The sequence below is a fragment of the Pseudoliparis swirei genome, chromosome 8 (assembly GCF_029220125.1).
Source record: "Pseudoliparis swirei isolate HS2019 ecotype Mariana Trench chromosome 8, NWPU_hadal_v1, whole genome shotgun sequence".
NCBI lineage: Eukaryota > Metazoa > Chordata > Actinopteri > Perciformes > Liparidae > Pseudoliparis > Pseudoliparis swirei.
Window position 1 is genome coordinate 12,074,680 of NC_079395.1, and position 21,324 is coordinate 12,096,003.

The following is a 21,324-nucleotide window of genomic DNA, read 5'->3' on the forward strand; positions in this document are numbered from 1 at the left end:
GACTTCTGAATAGAAATGGATTTGACACATCTTATAATGTCTATACAACAAGTTCATAACATTGGGGATATTGTCATTGTTTCCTGTCCGTGACTTTCCGGCTTGTTTATGAAGCGACCTCGTAGGTTTCAAGGCTCTTGTTTGAAAAAAGACATGAAAGACAGTACCGTAAATAAGGAAAAGTCATTGCATTCAAATATACTTTAGGGACTTGGACTGTTAAAGAATTCAGTATATCTCTGAGCACACATTAGCTATTTCATATTCAACACATGGTACATCTCTTAAATATGCATACTAAACGTGAGTGTGGAATCTTGAGTGAGGATTTAAACCCTTTACATTTAGTTTCAAATAAATATTTAGAAAACCCCTCTGCTTTTGTTTATTCAAAGAACAATACGTGGTCACTGTTTGCTGCGTGTTCAGAGCCAGACATGAGTAACTGAGCCACTTTACAACTATTTCCATTGTTAAAGACATTTGGGCAGCGACTTGTGCATGTCCTGTACGTTAAGCTACACAATGGTATTGGAATAGAAATAAATAGACGGTTGCACGTAGAAACCAATGTTATTTGTCTAGCTCCGAGGATGAGTTGCTTTGGTGTAATTTAGGCTGCAGCTTGTTGTCTACCACGACAGTTGCAAACAGTTCCTGTTGTTGTCCACTAGAGGCTGCTGTGTTGTTCAATGTGGGCGTGGAGCATCAGGAAGATCTGTTTCTGTGTTGGGTCAGGGAGGAGAGGACAGAGATATTCTCCTTCGGTCCCGACTATTACAGGAGGTTGAAAATATCCTGGCATCAGAAATATTAGTATCTCAGCTAATTTATTCATTTATTTTAAGGATGCCAGCTGGCGCATTGTAGAGAAAATGAGCAAAGTCTGCACGGTAGCAACAATATACTCATACAAAGTTTTTCGTCGAACATGTTTGACAGCTTTAGTTACATAAATGTGTGTATGTGTGTTTTATTACCCCAAATACGTCATAAAACCATGTCACTGTAAACATAAAGCCCATCCCCTGTGACAATAGAGGGCACTGCTATCAAATATTATACAAATATAATTGTAGTTACACTAATTAACAACCAAAAGTAAACATAAGTTACAACATATATGGATGTACTTTTATATACTTTCAAACATCCTTTTAAAATAGTATCCATATAAAAGGCTTTCCCCTCATCTCCAGGGCTTTCTCCAAGTAACTGTTAAATAACTTGGCACTGGGTTTTCTTCAGGTGAGACGGTTCAACGTGATGTTATTACGGACAGTAATACACCTCATATTGTCATATTGGACACTTCCTGTCTGCTTCCTCTCTCACATTATGAAAAATTAAATATGTGTTCACCAGTGAAGAGGATATTGTGCGAATCAGATGGATTGTATGGTGGCATTAGAGGAGAACTCGATATTAAACAAGGAAAATTGAATCTCACACACACAATATTGAAGTATTGATTGACCGTCGCACTGTTGTTGCTGCTGGCATGAAGGCTGGTTACACGAAAAGAGAAACGGTTTACACTCGTAGTAAAAAAGACAACTTGCACTTGTAATACTACAGTACTTTTGTTCTTTTTCTTTCAGTCTTCCCACTCTAACCAGTGCTGTTCACACTGGTCCACTTTCTAATGAAATGACATGACATGTCTCTTCATGTAAGTTGCTCTCGCTCTGACTCTCTCTCAACCACCCAGCACCCCACCCCCCACCCCTTCACAATCTCTCTCTCACTCTCGCTCTCTCTCTCCCTCTTTCGCTTTCTCTCTCTCTCTCTCTCAGGGGAGATCGTGTTGTTTGTTGTTTTAAGCCTGAGTTTGGTCCCAGCACTCTCAAGAGAGAAGAGAAGAGAGAGCAGAATCTGGTATGTCCCACTGATGGGGACGACATGGGACGGCCCACTCCAGGGAGCATCTGATGGGATTATAATACTCTTTCCAGCTCTCTTTTTTTCTCCCACTAAGAATAACTCTGCTCAGTCTGTTGGTGTTGCAGCATCACAGAGGCAACCTTGTGTTCAAATGGACAGCTTTGTGTCAGGTTTGCTGGACCTGATTTTTAAAGACAGAAAATACTCAGTTGTCATTGTTGAGGAATTTGGTTTGCAGCTTTAGAAGAATTCAAGCTTTCTGTTTCTCGTTTAGGAGTACGGGGGGGGGGGAACCCCTCAAGAGAAGTGTTTATCTTGGCTAGTCTGGGATGAGCTGAAAGGAGCTCGATTGAGGAAGTAGTCCCAGCTGAGCAGTGAGACCTGACACCATCTTCAATTTCACTTGATTTGATTCGGCCCCATATTTTCACTGCCAGTGAAATGATACGCTAACTGGTTTCTCACAAGACTCTTTGCCTTTTGAGGCTGTTCAGACACATGCACACGCTGGATTAAACCTTTTTTAATCTTCCTTTACTACAGAAACTAATGGACATATTCTTAAAGCCGGGACCAAAAGCTGAACTGCACATTTATTTTTCAGTTTGATACACTGAGCTGGCAGTGAATCAATTCTAGCTGCTAACTTTGATCTTATACTTCGAGAGAATACTCAGCTGGTCTGACTTTTTCTTTCAGGCTGGCTCCCACCAGGTGCAGCTGATGAGACTCTTGTGTTTTGCATATTGGTGTTATTTTACATTTGTCATTCTTGGAGCTGCGTTTCCTGCCCTGTCCAGTCAGAGGAACCGGCTTCCCCTACCTTGTGACAACAGACAACAGAAAGGCATTCGGACAGCTCTCCTTTCCAATTCACGACAGCATGGGGGTTTTGGTCGCTCCACAAAAGTTCAATTTGGTTATCCCTCGCCTGCTTTTTTGAACCCAACGCAACTCTTTTTGAACCGCCAACAAAATGATGAACAAAGACTCCCGCTTTTCAAGGAAAATGCACGGCAACTTTTCCACTCGCAGGCACTCGTGCATCGGGTATGTATCCAGTTGTGTGTTGAGAGTTTTGTGAGTGTGATTATAGTCACTGACGCCACATGATACATTTGCAGATATTCAAGAGGTATTGGAAAGCAGATTCTACTTGTTTCTTTATTCATAAAGTACCTATACTCAGAAATAAAATCAACTGATGTGGAATTGTTTGATACAGCTTCTCTGTTGCTGTGTTTTATAGCAGTATCGCATTGTGTTGGTGTTTATCGGGTGGTTCTATGTTTTTTATTCCGTTATGTATTATATCTTGTGATGTTTTAGGCACCGGTCTTTAGAGTAGCATTTAGATTGCACTGAATATAAAAAGTTGTTTAAGATTGAAACATTTTGACATGGAAACTCTCTGACACGTAAAAGCAGTGGTTTTGTCCGCTTTGATAATCATCCAGTGTGCAGTCTGCAGCTCTATCCTGTTTAACTTTGACCTTGTCTGTTGCCGAAAAACAAAACATTTGCCCAATGATCCAATGTGTGCTGAAGGTGAAGCCGGTGGGTGTTGCTGTTGGTGTGCTGTGGTTGGTGGTCCAGGCCTCGGGATGGATGCCATGGTGGATCGATGGCTCTATCCGTTGATGGCCCTCTGTGTGGTCCATGGACCTGAGCCAAGCCCAGGCCTTCATGTTAGACATGGTATGAATATTATATGGTCCAGCAGTTTCATAAGAGGACTGTAGAAATATTGGTGCACTTTGGAAAAGTGTCCATCTCTGTTTTCTATCTTGTCTTTAAGGAAACAAATCAGAGGAATAAATATTGATGTGTTACATCACAGTTATATGGTCTCTTGTCGACACGCTGATGTGACTGATTAACTTAATTGAAGTTGTAACTTGATGAAACTGTGTGATCACTCGGCCGATAAAAAAGACTACAGCTGTCATGAGAGCCCTGCAGGACGCGTCGTTATATAAGTTTACAGAGACTAAAAACAGAGGCTTAATACATGAAATACAAGAATAGACACTCATCAAATTAATATACACACACAGGAATCATATGCATTGTGAAAGGTAACTCACAATCAGAAATGCATAGTTCAAATGCATTTCAAACGCTGCACAGATTCATTAAGAATCAATCCCTCCTTCCTTGAATTGAGAGAGAAAAAAGATTTCAGAGCTGCTGTGGGATTTCTTTTAGTGCAGTGTGTGGTACTTTTCTGAACTCTGGGCATAAGGCATGTGCTTCACAAGTGTCATCTGAACTCCTCCAGCCGTGAGCCTGTTTGGATCATTTGAGGAGATCAAAGCCGGAGATGTCAGTGCAGATGGGAACAGAACAAGCCTCTATCCTCTTTACCTGATTTGTGCTTCCTGCTTCCTTGATGAAAAAACTCCACAAGAAACAATACTGAAGTGGAAGTCCCAATTAGGAGCTTCTCTTTTTTATTTTCAGCAATGATTTGTTTATTGTATGGTGATGGAGAAGTTACCCTTAGTGTGTGTGTTACAGCAGAAATGTAATCATTTTATCTGTCCTTGTGCAGCTGAGACAAAGCAGTCTTTTGTAATCAAGATGTGTCCATCACAATAAGGACCGCTCTTATCCTCCCTTGTACTGACAGTACCAGGACACGATTCACCCTCTGTCACACACACACTCACACACACTCTGCAATGTATCTTTAGTAGAAATGATGGGAAGAGATGGAGTGAGGATGACGGATGCAACGGCCGACCAAGTGGGGAAAAAAGATAACTTAAACAAATAGGGTAACGGCACAGACGAGAGGGCGGAGAAGAAGTGATAGAGAGGATGTGGGTCGAGATAGTGCTGCTCTCAGCATGTAGATAATGTCAGGAAGGAGAGGGTTAGACACAGAGAAAGAGGAGTTAGAGGGAGAAAAAGAGGAGAAAAAAGATACTTGTGAAAGGCAGAAAGAAAATTGGGGCTCAAAGAATAAAGAGGAAAAGTGAGGGGAAAAAAGTGTTAAGCGAGGCCTTTTAACCAAAGGGTACAGTGTCAATGTCAGAGGTCCCAATATAGCTGCCAGCCCCCCTCCTCAAACACACACCCAGATTAGTCAATAGAGCCTGTGTGGCTGCTGTGTGCGTCACTGCTGTACTCCATATTTTCAGCATGACTGATTTCCCCAATGGCCTCCAGAGCCTCATCGATTCCTGAGGCTGGCAGCAACAGAGCAGCAGCTAGGTACAACACGACCAATGCTGACAGTCACAACTAGTGACGACTAGAAGTGATTCACATTACTTCATTTAAATGTTATTTTTGATGATTTTTCACAACAGTGCTTTGTCCCTAATTGATCAGATGTGCTGCTACTTTAGTCATTCGTCTCAGTAGAATTAGTGTTGTAGTCTTCGACATTAAATTATGAGAAATTATTTGGTAAAAAAATGCTCAATACTTGATAGTCTGATCAGAAATGGTGAGATGTGTCACTAAATAATAAATCAAAATGTGTAGCTTTGTTTCACTTTGTTATTATGCAAACTGCATTTTAGAAATAAATATTCTTCTCTCTAGTTTCAGACGTTTGTGCTGAGTGTTCGCTTTGTAAACATTAGCGTCAGGTTCAATGTTCATTCCAACCACCAGAGGGGGAACCCCACTAAGTTATGCTCCGAGACCGACAGAGAGCAACTTCCTCCTACAGACCAACCAGTTGTTTGATACAGTAATATAAACAATCGATGGATTATAGTTCTATTTTAAGACAACTGAAAATAGGCCACAAATCACTGATTAAACGTGCATAGTTCTGTGGAGAGTTAGTATCATGTAATGTTAGCAATTATTATGAGTTATTTCCCTTTTTTCCTTAAAAGGCTTCAGATCGACTTTGACACAAACATTCTTTGGTACACTTGATTATTATGTAATATTGTGTTTTTTCCATAATTTACAATTAATGTTATTTTGTTTTCATCATTAATCTCCAAATATGACATATACAATATTGCACATAGCCTGCTTTGAGGAAAGAGCTGCTATACTGAAGTTGTTTGTGCGTCGGCCACTTGATGCAACAGTATACAGCAGACGATGAAGGCAGAATAACCTTTTTAAATTAGTATTCATATTTAGTCTAATAAATAAACACTGGTACTTAAATGTGTCTTCTCTCATATATTAAGTTCTGTTTTTCCAGTGGGAAACTCTTTCATTATCACATTTTGGCACAACAGAGAATAGATTGTTTCACTACATTACTGTATGTACAACTATTTACACCTCCTATTCCATATACATTACCCATGCAATAAAAACATGCACACATATCGACCGTAGCCGACACAATTTATCAGCCAGGTTGCATTTCTTCATAAATAAGTAATGACGTGGCTTGCTGCATTTCACGGCCCTTATGTGTTCCTACAAACACAGAAGTGGCCCGCTGCCATCTGAATGTCCATGTAATGTGTTCCTACGAGTGTGTGTCCATGTCGATGCACATGCATCCATTAGAGAGTTCCCATGTGCGTATACTTCTTGGCCTCCTTTGTCTGTGTGTGGTTGTTTACATGTCGGCATGCAAGTCCGTCATCCACCCAATCCCCAAATCAGGCGAGCCCCAGACCCCTCCGTCATGCGAGCAGATGGCAGCCTAATGAATCACGAGGCGACACACGGAGAGCCTTTACTACGGTACATGCTGCAACGCGACGTTTGACATCAGGAGGCTTAGTTAAATATAGTCTACTAGCAACAGCAACATGCTGACACCTGGCGCTGCTGCTTTGTTACGTACGAGCTATATTAGAAGACATTTGTACCGTGAAGAAAGTTGTTGTAGGCTTTTTTATTTTTAATAACCAGAATAACTGCAATTTGTGGATGCTTTTGAAGAGACGTAACACACTACAAAGCTGTACTTTCTCATGTAGAAATTGTATTGCTGCATCATGTTGACCAGGAGTCTGTTTATTCTTTCTCAAGGAAGCATTTTTAAGAAGGATTCTTCCTGGGGATCCTGGTACAGATGTAGAACACTTCCAGTGGAGGTGAGCAGCCCTTGTAAATATGCCGGTGTGTATTTCTTCTGCAGCTGCTTTTTTAACCCCTTGACCTCTGCTGTGCCCAACACTGGGTCCCTCTGCAAACTCACCCGGCTGAGCGGGGTCTAAACATATTATTGTTATATATTATAATTGTTATTTTACTTTCCTAGTGAAGATCCCAAAGTTTCCCAAGATAGAAAACCTGCTTTATTTAGGGAAAATGTGTGTAGAATAACACAATTTAGAATATGTCCATTTGATGTAATGATGCAGCAACATTTTATATATTTGTCTCAATTTGATTTTCTGTCTTAGTTAAACAGTCTTTGTTCATATTCCTTGTGTGGCCACACAAATGTTTTGGACCTTTTAGGGCATTTCCATGATGTACGGTGTGAAAGAAGTAGGCGTAAAATGTGGAGCTATTTTTAATTTGTTGTGGTGAAACATGAGCAGCATTGAGAAATAAGAGGCTGTTTCTAAATGGCCCATTACTTTTGGTGTGTGAGAGGAGATTGTGAGAATATTATGCTTCCAACTTTTACCTGGTTATAGTATTTAATTGCTAGTTACTCTTATACAGCCTTCATAAACAGTTCCTAAAAAATATTTCTCTTGTTTCCTCAAAATGTTCCTTTCAGTAGCCGAGAACACTTTGCTGCACACTAAGATCTTCACCGGTTGTAAATACACTACATTAAAAATGTGTTGGTGGTGACTTCAGGAGAGGCTTAGGGGAAAATCAATTAAATACTGTGAGGCATATTTCTTTAAATGTTAGTGTATTTTCCTGCCTAATCTTCTGACTTCATTGGAAATCGTTTTGAATGACTTTGTGGCCAAATCACAACCTGAACATTAGATTTGACCTTCATGCAAGATTTCCTTTTCCCATCATTCTGAAAATCCCACAATTACTTTGATTTGAAAGAACAACAATCTGTAATTTATTAAACTGACAATATTATGAGAGAACATGGATAGAACATGAATATTGTATTATTAGCACACTGTTGACTTCTATGATTGTTCGACAAAGAAGTGCCGCAGAGTTAGACTCCAAAGGCCAGGTTCATTAACATCGAGTTAACATCGACAACAGCTCGACACTCAGCTCGTTATCTCGGAACGATCACCATGCCTTCATGAAGCCAACACATGATGTCACAAGGCACCTTTGCAAATAATGGACTATTAAATCCAAAACTGAGGGGTCGGCCAGAATTTATGATGCCTCCCTATTTTATGATTTTTAGAGATTACGTTGCCACATCGTCTCTGCGTTTTAGAGGACGGCTGTCGAAAGACAAGATGTGAAGAAACTGAACAGAACCAAACATTTAATGTCGGTCTTTCTTTATACATCCACTCTCTTTCACCACGATGACGCAGATACAAGGAACACTGTGTAATCTTGTGGTATACTGCCAACCTGTGTGTGTGTGTGTGTGTGTGAGAGTGTTAGTGTGAGAGTGTTAGTGTGCGATTGTGTGTGTGTGGGTTTTGCATGTTGACTATATAACCATGAAACGTCTGTTGAAATATGCTGTTTAAGCACTTAATTCTTCTAACTGTGCATGAGAACGATTTTCCTGTCATGAAAACGTTTAAAAAGTGCCTCCAGCTGTACATTTTTATTTACAACATCCCTTCATCCGGTTTGCAATAAGTCCAAAGTCTTCGCTCCCTAGTCCTAAGTGTGAGTAGCGGGCTATGAAACTCAACAAAACGAGAGACTCTGTTGTAAAAGTGTTCAGTATATCAGGTTTTACTTTTTCTTTGTCAAACCTTGAAGGGACTAACCCCAAAAGCTACCATTCATTGTCATCTTGTGACTGGATTTATAAAAGAGTGTCTGTTAAATTCAGGCTCCAGAAAGCCATATAATAAACAGCATATGCAGCAGTCGTGTAGGTCGCCACAGTTTGTGGTTATGATTGGTCCTTTTCTTGGGTGCACCTTTTTAGATTTCCTTTCATGGAAGTTTTTCTTGACTCACACAGAACCTTTGTATTATATTAAAGGATTATATTAAATACCTTTGCAGACAAAAGACTGCAAACAACTTAAATATAAAAGTTGTCAAATAAAACCATATGGAAAAAACAGATAAGCTATCTTTTTCTCATATGTAGGAAATGAATCATTTGTCCTGTGGTGCATTTTAAACTCTCTGGCCTCTAGAAACAGACCTGGTTCCTGATAGGGATACATAAGCTCCTGCTGTATTAATACCCATGTATTCTTGCTTACTTTTCATTTCTCACCTTTTGTTGTCTCTGCCTAACATTTGTGAATTCAGTGGGAATGAGGTTGAGTGAACTGCCGATTGAATTGAACCATCTCGTGCTGCAGAATGACGCTAGAAGTTCACATCCATTTATGGAGATGTTTTTTGTGTGTTGCTCGCGAGAAGTTGACCACTCGTCAACCCTATTAAACATTTACGTTCTCACAAATCACATAACGAGGTTTATAACGGTTCAAAAGGTTACACTTGTACACAGTTTCTCATCTCTAGCCAGTACCCGACATCTGCGATTGCAGATTTTGTAAGCTGCAGCTAATAATTAGCTAACTAGCTCCATGAGCTCGTCGAAAATGCCCAAACCTGAATTTTGGAAATTCCTGCTTACTCATTTTAATATGACAATCTTCTTTGGTTGTCTTAAAGAGGAACTGGTTAGTTACACACAAATCCCATTGAAGTGGAAGTTAGCATGTCTTTAGCGTCTATGATGTATTCTCTGGTGAAACGGCATAGTTCAGCGGCCTACAGCTACATGAGATCAAATCGTTTGCATTTATTGATTGATGAAAAAGTGTTTGGGCTTAGATTGCATCACTATAGAGGAATAGGTATAGCTCTGTGGCAAATGCAAGTTTCATGATGCTAGTTTCGTACAGCAATCTAATATTCACAAACGAGCACCATATTTATTTTATCGTAGAACAAAACGGTAAAATCTCTTACGCTTGTGTTTACCGCAGACCTTATTTCAGGCATCTGACCAAAAACATTGTCGTAAATCCAATCTCCACCCTTACGGACTTTGAGGCGTGCTCCCGCTATCCTTGAGGGGTTAGGGCTGTCCCACTGTCCCACTTTCAAGTGTTTGGCAGACATGTTGAGCCCTTTATAAACCCTTTTTGTAAATCAGCATTAAGAGATAATACTATTATTTATACAGTATATATATAATTTTTCTACACAAGTTGTTTTGACAAAAACGTGTAAATAGACTATTTGAAATGACGTCTCAACTCAATTCATAAAATAAATACCGACAATTACACACAATATTTTTGTATGTAGTCATGGTAACGTGATATGTTGCAGCAAAGTGCTCTGTAAGTCAGCATTAGATGCTGACTTTGCCTCAGGGAATTACCCACAATTCATTGCAATGTGACATTAAACACGCATTTACCATAGGAAGAATGGAGACGTAAAAAAAAAGTTAAACAAAGAGGACGGCACGTGTGAGTTCAGCCTGATAAATTACAACATTAAGAATTAAAGATGGACCATAAAAACACATGAAATAAGAGGAATGCAAGCAGAAACTAGAATGGGCACTCGGTAGAGCGCATACCTTCGCATATCACAAGATTGGGCATTGAATTTTGAACATTTTGGCATTAGTTGCATGCCAATTGGACAAAAATGTATCGTGCTATGGTAAAAAAAAGATTTGGACCTTTCCATGACCTTGACCTTTGACCCGATTGATCCCAAAATCTAATCAAATGGTCCCCGGATAATAACCAATCATCCCACCAAATTCCATGTGATTAAAGAAGATTTGACCTGTTCATGACCTTTGACCCGATCGATCCCAAAAATCTAATCAACTGGTCCCCGGATAATAAACAATCATCCCACCGAATTTCATGCGATTCGGTTCAATACTTTTTGAGTTCTGCGAAAGATTTTGACCTGTTCATGACCTTTGACCTTGACCTTTGACCCGATCGATCCCAAAATCTAATCAACTGGTCCCCGGATAATAAACAATCATCCCACCAAATTCCATGCGATTCGGTTCAATACTTTTTGAGTTCTGCGAAAGATTTGGACCTGTTCATGACCTTTGACCTTTGACCCGATCGATCCCAAAATCTCATCAACTGGTCCCCGGACAATAAACAATCATCCCACCAAATTTCATGCGATTCGGTTCAATACTTTTTGAGTTTTGCGAATAACACTCATACAAATAAATAAATAAATACACGGCGATCAAAACATAACCTTCTGGCATTTTCAATGCGAAGGTAATAAGACATATAATCATATAATTATTCTCTTTTTTTATCCAGATTTATTCATCAAACATTTCATATTTACATCATTTCAAGCGCATGTCAGGGTTTGAGGGCTCAGGGGGGACTTTGGATTGGACCATTGACTTGAGACAAGGGAACCGGAAGGGCAAACTGCTGACTCGGATCCGGGCTTCAGGACTTATTCCTGTTGGACTCTGTGGAGCTGAGGCTCCACACACACCCCCCTTGTTGCTAAAAGTTGCATATTGATTTATGGATGATGTCATGATATTATTGGTTTAAATTTGTTGGTACTAATTTATGTAAGCGCATGTAATATTTTGTTATACAGGATGAAAAGATGATTAGATTTTTATGAAAAACACTGCGAAGAATTTTGTTTAATTTTGGTTGCATAAATTGTTAAGAAGGTGCTCAATATGACAGGGTCTACAAATTATTTTTAATTTCATCTTGACTTTAAGATCGATGCTGCTAAAGTGTAAATTTCCCCAAATACATTGAGAAGCCAAACAGAGCTACTAATGCTACTCTAAATCTAAACGCTACCTGCATCCAGGGACAGCTTCCACACTGTAGGGAAATAGTTTACTACACAGTATGTTAGTCGCAAGGCCCCTTTTTTATTGTAACCTGAAACCCCACAAACTAATGTGGTTTGTTCAACATTTGTTTCTTGGCCTTGGAAGTCACGCTGCAATCATTAGCATGACTGGATAACTAACACAGCATTAAACCACTTATTCTCTGTACTTTTGTTTTTGGAGAGAGAGAAAAAAGACATCACCCATCAAAGTCTTTAAATGTAGAGTATCCCTTTTATTACAACATCTTTCACACTGCTTCAACATGTGGAGGGAACCTAAGCTTGACAGCTTAGCCTAGTTATGGTTGCCAAGCTATGACTGGATAATCAATGTTCGGTGCAGTTGTAGCTAATGGTCAATAGATGGAAAGTGGTAATCCGTACACAATGTAAAATCAATCATACATTGACATTGTCAGAAGGACTTGGCAACAGCGAAACACCTGCTTCAAAGGAAGAACACCTTCTGTGGTCCTGATGGCACTCCAGTAACTCAATCTCCTTCACAGACTGCTTGTCCTTCGTTCTTCTATGATCTAAAAATCCAGAACTAATTTGCCTCCAGGAACATAACCTGTAGATTCATGGCTCCTGTCTCATTTTTCTGATCTCTTGTCAAATATTTCCTGTTTAAGTTCACATGCAAAGTGAACAGAAGGTCGACCGGCTAAAGTTTCATATTTACTTTTCACATTTCTGGTCTTCAAAAATACACCGGCCATGGGTGACCTTGCATGCTCGTGCCTAAGCCTGTGTGGGAGGACATACTGTATATGGGTGTGTGTGTGTGTGTGTGTGTGCGTGTGCGTGTGCGTGCGTGCGTGCGTGCGTGCGTGTGTGTGCACGTGTACGTGTGTTTGGACATGTTCTTCGTTCTCAGCAAGCTGTTTGCCATGAGCTACTTACTGTAATACCCTATCATACTCATCCTGTTGTCAATCTCTTTACCTAACATAGAGGAGACATACACTACCGTTCAAAAGTTTGGGATCACCCAGACAATTTTGTGTCTTCCATGAAAAATCACACTTTCATTTATCAAATGAATATAAAATATAGTCAAGACATTGACAAGGTTAGAAATAATGATTAATATTTGAAATATTAATTTTGTTCTACAAACTTCAAGCTCAAAGGAAGGCCAGTTGTATAGCTTATATCACCAGCATAACTGTTTTCAGCTGTGCTAACATAATTGCACGGGTTTTCTAATCAGACATTAGTCTTCTAAGGCGATTAGCAAACACAATGTACCATTAGAACACTGGAGTGATAGTTGCTGTAAATGGGCCTCTATACACCTCTGGAGATATTTCATTAGAAACCAGACACTTCCACCTAGAATAGTCTTTACCACATTAACAATGTAGAGAGTGTATTTCTGATTAATTTTATGTTATCTTTATTGAAAAAACAGTGCTTTTCTTTGAAAAATAAAGTCATTTCTAAGTGATCCCAAACTTTTGAACGGTAGTGTACCTGTGACACACACACACAACTAAACACTCCATCTGGAAAGGATAATAGTGCTCATAGGAAAGTGCTGCCATGCCATTGTATTAGGATGCAGTGTGTGTGTGTATGTTTGTATGTGTGTGTTTCTGTGTGTGTCTGTGTGTGTGTGAAGGAAGGGGTTAAAATGGTAAAAACATTTTGGGAAGGTAGGAATTATACTGGCTCTGCTCCCGCCCCCTTTCTTGGCTCTGACCTCACTCTGTAACTTGTTCCCCCTTGTGTGTGATACACACACACGCACACACATACACATACAGACGTATGCACACACTTGCTCAGTCACATGCCTACACACACGCTTGCTCACTGACGCACATGCTCTTTCACGAGCACGCACACACACACACCTCGTACAGTTCTGTTCACATTCTGTGGGGCGCTCGGACAAGAGGAAAACCCACACACACATACAGCATCGGACATAGGATTGAAGCAGAGGAGCAAGTTTTGTCCAGGGAAAGGAAAGGTATCTGTTTTTCTGAGATTAAAGGTGGAGCGCCAGAGGGTAGAGGAGGAAGGAGAAAGAGAAACAGAAGAAGAGAGAGAGCGAAAGGGGAGAGGGAGAAGAGGGCAGCAGCGTTGCGCCACATTTAGACCCGGAGCAGAGACAAGGATGTGCATGGGGGACAGCTTCACGGAGTTCTGCTGAGTGACGAAAAGCTTTCTTTACAAGGCAGCAGGAAGTGTGCAGCTCTCGCAAGAAGAATTCAGGTGTTTAGATAGGAATACACTCCAGATTTATTCAAATCATCCAAGGAAGAGCGGATATTCACCAGCATACGGTGGCATGGATTGCATCACCCCGGTCGTCCTGCCTCTGTGCCGGAGCCACTGGTCCTAAAGCTGGTGTCCACTCCTGCAAGAGGTAATGAGAGTTCCTGGGAAGCCGTGGAGAGCCGGACAGCCCGACAGAGCGAAACAGACGAGGAAGAGGGCCGGGTTTCACAGGGATGAGAGCATCCACAAGCTGAGGAGAACCAAGAGAGGAAGAGCAGCGGAGCGGCCGAGAAGAGGAGGGTGAGGACGAGTTAAAAGAGAGTAGGCTAAAGAAAGATGAGTGTGCCAACAAACTGTGGCTTCTGTTCCTCCGTGGAGCGGAGTGTCACTGTGCGGAGCGGGAGCATATGGGGATCGCCGTGTGCCGTGTGCCGTGTGCCGTGTGCCTATTGACATCGTACAGAAACGCAGGCGGTAATTAAGAGCAATCTCATTTACTCTCAGTCCTTTTATCTCTCTTCTTTTCAGTATCCCCTTAATTTCGCAAACACACACACACACACGTGTAACATTATACACATCATTTGTATATGAAGTTAGGAGCATGGTCGGTTTTGATCAAAGTTCATTTTCTTTCTTTTTGTTGTAACATTGACAACTACTTGAATATTAATTGAAACATAACATTGTGGATCCTACAGGATGATACAGTATACAAGACTTTAAATATTTAAATGTTAATATTTTTAAGAACAACTTTTATAGCTGTGAGTATCTGAAATCTGTAGCCTGCATACAGTCTTTAATTAGCTGCAGTATAAAATAAAAAAAGTGTTTCTTATCTGTTGTTTTTGGTACATATCTGCATTTCCTAAAATATTTATTTTTTGCCATATTTCCTCTTGACGTGTTGTTTAATCTCTAATTGTGTTAGATTAGGCACTGCTCCAAGGAGTGATTTGTTTTTTCATCATGCAATAGACACCAAATGTAATCTTTGTTTTAAAGGCCGCTAGCAGCTGCTAACAAGAGTCACACCAGTCAGCAAAAAGGATAATATAAGTTTCTAATTCATTTAAATTTTGAATTGCATATGGGTAAAAAAAAAAACAGCACTGCATGTAAATACAATACTAAGAAGTCTGCAGTCAAAAAACACAAACTAACTGCATACTATATGATGTAGCTCAGCCATGACTTGAAAAGGTTACAAGCTGTGAAATAACATTTTAAATGTGTGACAGCGATAGAAATGCAGCTTGTACGGTGTCTGCTGTTGACATTTTATTCATTGCAAATCTTAAATAGTAAATAAGTTTAGAAAACATCTCGCAGATTTACGCTATGAACTTAAAATATAAATTTTTTTTATTGCTATCATATGGCGGTAAAATCCACTTCTTGATTATTGCTGCAGCTCCAACCACCAGACGGCCTTTTACGTCTCTGTCCACCAACCATGGGACTTTTTCCCTAAACGACATGTGAAAGAACCACATTCACACACACTCAAGTCAAATATAGCGTGTGAAAGTGTTTTGTAAAGACATTCGTGAGAACGTTGTTTGTTCTCTGTGTATTCCAGTCATTTACGCAGATATTCTCACAGGAAATATACACCATAGGTTTTGTCGCTTCGCAGCGGGGAGGCGGTGGAGGAGGACCTTGAGACAGCCATGTTTACAATATGTCCCTCTGTCCTCTTTCTTAGGAACCTTGTTTATAAGATTTCATGCAGAACAGTTGTCCCTAAAGACCCATGCCAAGACATATAATGACCTCTGCATGCCCTCTGTTGCCAAAATGTCCAGGTTAAAGCAAAGGTATGGTAATGTCAGACTATTCCTTGACAAACTACTGCTGACATCACTTCCACCTGTGAATCTAAAAAGCAGTGCGGAAATGTTCTGCCCGCTCCAACACAGTTTTAAAGTGCCCGAGGGGGGGGGGAACAGACCGGAAGGCCGAGATTGAGCCTTTTTTGAGGGGTTGAAGTATCGATCTTCTACACCGTGATGGCGGAGCAGACTTTGTTAGAGCCTATTTATTCTCCTGATTAAAAACACGGCGGAGCGCAGGGGGATGAGAGGCGCAAGATTATCAGCCTTGCTGGTGCCCATTTTGGGAATCTATTAATATCACATATTTAAGAAGTTGACACTTCTGAAGTAAAAGCTATATTTATGAAATGATTAACAGTAATAATTGGTGGTCTCTGGCTCAAGTTCTTGTTAATTTGTTCCTTTTTTGCTTGCCTTTGCTCTGTGTCGAAGGCGTCTCTTGATCCTTTTAAAGTAGAGCACAGTACACTCAAAAAAACGATTCAAGCCCTTCTTAGAGGTGACACATTTAAATATTGTTTGATACATTTAAATAAATCAATTACAAAACGAAGATATTTATATTGAATGGGTGTAACACAAAATGTATGAATACTTTCATTTATTAGATTTATTTAGGTTACACTCACAAAAACGATTCAAGCCCTTCTTCGAGGTGACACATTTAAATATTGTTTGATACATTTAAATAAATCAATTACAAAAATAGATATTTATATTTAATGGGTGTAACACAAAATGTATGAATACTTTCATTTATTAGATTTATTTAGGTTAGATGGTGTGCATATCAACTCAAAATAAATGTGTTTCATTGAGGACTACCCTTTGCGCATGTGCCAGCTGAGAATCAGTTGTTTACATGAGGTGAAGACACTTTCAGGGCTGTACGGTGGTATAGTGGCTAGCACTGTCGCCTCAAAGCCAGAGGGCCGTGGGTTCAATTCCCAGTCGGGGCATTCCTTCTGTGTGGAGTTTGCATATTTTGTTAGTTTATATTTTGAGTTTGACAAACACAAATTAATTTAATTTAATGAATATCGTTATTTTATTTTAGATGTATTTGATACAAATGAGTTGGACTAACTTATTTACATTTTATTGCACTGATGTGCTAAATTTGAGTTGGAGTTGCATATAATTATTGGATGGAAAACCTGCCAATAATTTAATTGAGTTCATCCAATGAGTCATTTCTTTGAGTGTACTCGTAATAAAGTGACATCCAGAGGCCTGATGCATAACACCCAGACATACCGGCCGGAGCTCTTTTTTAGTAAAACACACGAGCGACTCCTCGTGTAGGCAACAGCTGACGAGATGCAACACAAGGTGGAGAAAATATATTCATCTGCAGCCTTTGGCATCAGACACCAAACTCTTGTGTTTTATTTGGCCTTCGGTGCGTGATTTAAAGCCCAATTATCTAACCGCAGAGGACCACAACCAGATAGCTGGAGCCCTTTCTCCATAGATGGAGAGGTGGCGAGTGTACGCATGTTTTGACATGTGTAATAAATCAGTTCCTGATGTACTTGATAAGTGGTTTACTTTGCCTAGTGGCCTTTTGTGGTTCTTCTTTTCGACTTTGAACTGTAAATGTTAGAGATAGGAGGATTCTTGCAGCTTTTTTGCTTTGAAGTTTTCTGCTGCATTCATTTATCCTTTGGATTACATGTTATGAACCTGAAATTGTCTTTAGGCTATGAAAGCAGTCTGCGCTTCACATTTAATTTGACTGTATTTGCCAGCTCACAACAGCATGAAAGAACTTTGGATTTTAGCAAAGCTGGCAGTGCAGCGCTTGAGGATGGGAGTGTTGGTCAGTATGACATGAACATGCTAAACTAAGACCCTCAACATCGTAAACATTACACCTGCATCATCGGCATGTTAACATGGTCATTGTGAGTAGCATTTAGCTCAAAGCCCAACGACAGGCTCACGAATGCTCTTGATTTAAGTTTTCTCAACGCTGTCTTGAATGAAGTGGCAACCAGCTGCAACAGCCAGGGAATGGATGGAAAACTCCTTCAATATTAGATCTAAATGAACCACTAACAGCAAATACAAGTATGATCTTTGTGTGGTGTTAGGGAGTGAGAGAGTGTCATTTATCCACAGAGTAATCTATTCTGAACAAGTCTTACAAAGACTGGCGTGTGGGTGAGGTTTTAGCTTTAGTTGAGCATTTCTTGGAAACACAATACTCTCCTGTCAGTTCAACCTGGGAGGCAAGATACATCTAAATCTACTTGATTTATCAAAATATATTATATATTATATATATATATATAGTGTGAATGATGGATGCCAAACCCTCTAGAGCAGCTTTTCATTTTGTTCTCGATAAGCTTGTGGACATACACTCTTGTCTTGGAGATAGATACACGTCACTTGTGCCAGAGACCAATAATATCTAAATTGTCCATGTCAGTGTGACTGTAATTAATAATAATTAATAATCTGTGCTTTCAGTCACAGTATATGGATCTCATCCTTTGCAGACATTATTAAGTCATCTCGGGCTCTCCACCCAGTATAACTCTCACTGGTCCTGGCGAAAGAGAGAATTATGTCATAATAAAAGTGTCTGAAAGTGTTTCCAAAGCATTTCTTAAATCATCAGTAACTTCTAATGGTGGTCTGGCCCACAGGGAGGGTCACAGACCCTCATGTATCTCCTTCATAAGCAGGAGGAACAGGTCCACTGGTGTTAGGTTGCAGGCCTCACACAGACACACACACACACACAAACTAAATAACTAATTTTGTTCTAGAGCGTTTGCAGTGTGACAGGTGTTCAGGACTGAATTATTTCTTAAAACCCCAAAACGTTATTGTCCAGTGACGAGCTTTCCAGACACAAGCAGGCAAGGCAAGAATCATTTTTTCGTCGCATAGACGGAACATTTGGGCAATCTTTTTGCATGCGTGAGTCTTTTTGCGTCCATGTTTATTTAAAGACTGGTTGAGACTTTTCTGTGATATCTAAAGTATTCATCATGAGGCCAGTCACAACAATAACGTTATTAACTTATCGTACGATATATGGACATGACCTCCATCATTTTGCTAACCTCGTTATCGCCTATTGTGTTTAGATGCATGTTTGTTGCCACCATGATGTGGAATCAAAGGGTTACTTCTCTTTGAAAGGATGTACTTTCATTATTCATTATATCTGTGGCATAAAATGGTCTTGAAATTAAAATAATATTGTTTATCACAATAATGTCTAATATAAATCGTCCAATAATAGTAAGACGGGCCTATTCAGCATCAGGGTACTTTGAGCCTGTTTTCAAGTATAATGCAAGGTGATACATTTTGAAATGTAGTTGTACCATGTGGCTTTAGTGTGTAGTCAGTGTGTAACTTACTTACATTGTTTGTATTATTTTGGAATACAGATTTTTAAAAAATCAGATTTTCTTTAAGTATAAACTGCACTTCCAGATTTAAAAATGTTCTTTCCTGCTTGTAAATGTTCACGTCGCTCAGAGCTTCTTGTTGTTTTTTTGTGTCCTCGTGACTGCCTGTTTTAGTAAACGCAGTAATAACCTGAGTCTTATCTAAAGTCTTGTTCACTGTGCAGTACCACATATGCTTGGTTTTCTGCAGTGACTTTCATACTTTCGCCAGCAACACTGCTTACAATACGTGTTAAAACTTTGAAGCTTACCCTAAATTACTTTTAGAACAAAGAAACATCGAAATAATGTCTGAATTCAAACTGTGGCAAGTTGATTTATGCTGTTATGACAAAGCCGCAGATCGGGTACATATACGGGTTCAGCATGTTAAAGTATTATCATCACCACACAGTTATTTATCTCTCTTTTCCCGCAGGATGTCTGATGTTTTTCTGTGGTTGCATCTCACCTCAGGAACATTTACCATTAATACCTCACGCTGATCATGTTACGACATTTGTAAAGACCATGTTCTGAACCTTTCTGAACCTTTACTCGCTCCTCTCCCCACTTCCTCTCTTCAGACCCAACACTTACGTGTATTTCCCTCCAATTCTTCTCCTCTCACTTCACTGTTTTCTTTGCAGTGCTATGCAATCCGAGAGGATAACATTCCTATGCGTGTGTATGTGTACGAAGGTATTAGGACACTCCTATGAGTCACTTTAAATCTCTTCTAACTCACTAAGGTGTATTAACCGCTGCTCGTGCTTCTAACCTCACTCTGTAGTTCTTCATACAATGACCAAAAAATGAAACAGACGGCTACCAGGTTTAACATGTTCTTTCTGCACACCTCCCTTATGATAATGTACCAAACATCCATCAACGGTCGGCATGCAGTGCAGCCGTCATGACGGTATTGTGTTGTTTTTCAAAGAAAAGATCTGAAGGGGAGGGCTGGGCTCTGAGATTACAGGCGTCAGAGAGGGAACGCCGAGGATACAAAGTACATGTCAAAAATAATTTCACACACTCTCTTTAATTTGTGTCTGGATTTCAGCTGTAATGCATAGCAAAATAAACTTTTCTGATTTAATCACAGGTGGCAAACTTAAGTACTGTAAGGCAGTGACCACACAGACACACACACACACACACACACACACACACACACACACACAAAGACAGACAGACAAATACTTGTTTAATTTACAAACCAGTTGCTGCAGTCCGTTGTGTGTGTGTGTGTCTATGAAAAAAAAATCCACCCTGTTAAAAAGTCTTTCTTGTCATTGGCATAGATCCATTTGTCTTACACATTTGTACTGATTCTTTGTGTTCATTAATCAATCAGTCAACAGTGCAGTCGTTTTCACATCATTGACTCCATACAAACTTGTCCCGTTATACAGTGTGTCTCTGAACTCTGACTTGTTTTATGAAAAGGTCAGTGGAGTGACTGTGTTCCTGCCTTTCTGTTGTGGGAGCTGGCTCACATTCTTTAAAAAACATTTTTCAGATTCTGAACAATGCACATACAGTACATAGTTATCACAGTTTCATCATGTCTCTACTCTCAAGAGGTTGACATATATATAGTAACAGGCACAGAGTTTGCATAAGGCTGAGTGACTTGATGGAGGTAAACGTATGAAGGCACACAACCTCCACCAGGTTGCTGCATTGGCCAAATAATATGATGTCACAGGAAAGAAGAGGAAGGGCAATGCAAACAAACAGGGTGGTTCTCCCTCTGTGCGAGGGGCCTCTGTGAAAACAACCAGACAGCTTTTATCCCCGAACACACACTGATGACTCTCGTGTTAGACATAGACATGTCACAGTGAATCTTACATTGCACCAAGTTTACTTTTTAAGGCCTGTCTTTCTGATGTGGCCAGACTCACCACCTCCGTGGTTCACTTTTTTTCTGTGTGTCGTGCGTCAGGGTTTGGACTCGCAGCTGCTGGTGTGAACTTTGTGGTCTCGTTAAGCCAATGCTAATCCTTGTGCGCTCCAGAACATCTTTTATGTCTTTTGTA

General features: G+C 40.0%; 1 protein-coding gene across 4 annotated transcripts in view; it reads left to right on the forward strand.

Annotated features, from left to right (window-relative positions):
• pde4ca (phosphodiesterase 4C, cAMP-specific a) overlaps window positions 1-21,324 on the forward strand; it is a 50,139-nt gene that overhangs the window by 11,333 nt on the left and 17,482 nt on the right. The window contains exon 1 of one of the 4 annotated variants that reach the window (XM_056420468.1): window positions 13,618-14,322. The exons of 2 other annotated variants lie outside the window; for them this stretch is intronic. In XM_056420468.1, the coding sequence (XP_056276443.1) occupies window positions 14,174-14,322 (149 nt within the window). In that variant the 5' untranslated portion in view covers window positions 13,618-14,173. Of the gene's footprint in view, window positions 1-13,617; window positions 14,323-21,324 lie in introns of those variants that run through there. One more of the 4 variants, XM_056420470.1, reaches the window with a different exon arrangement.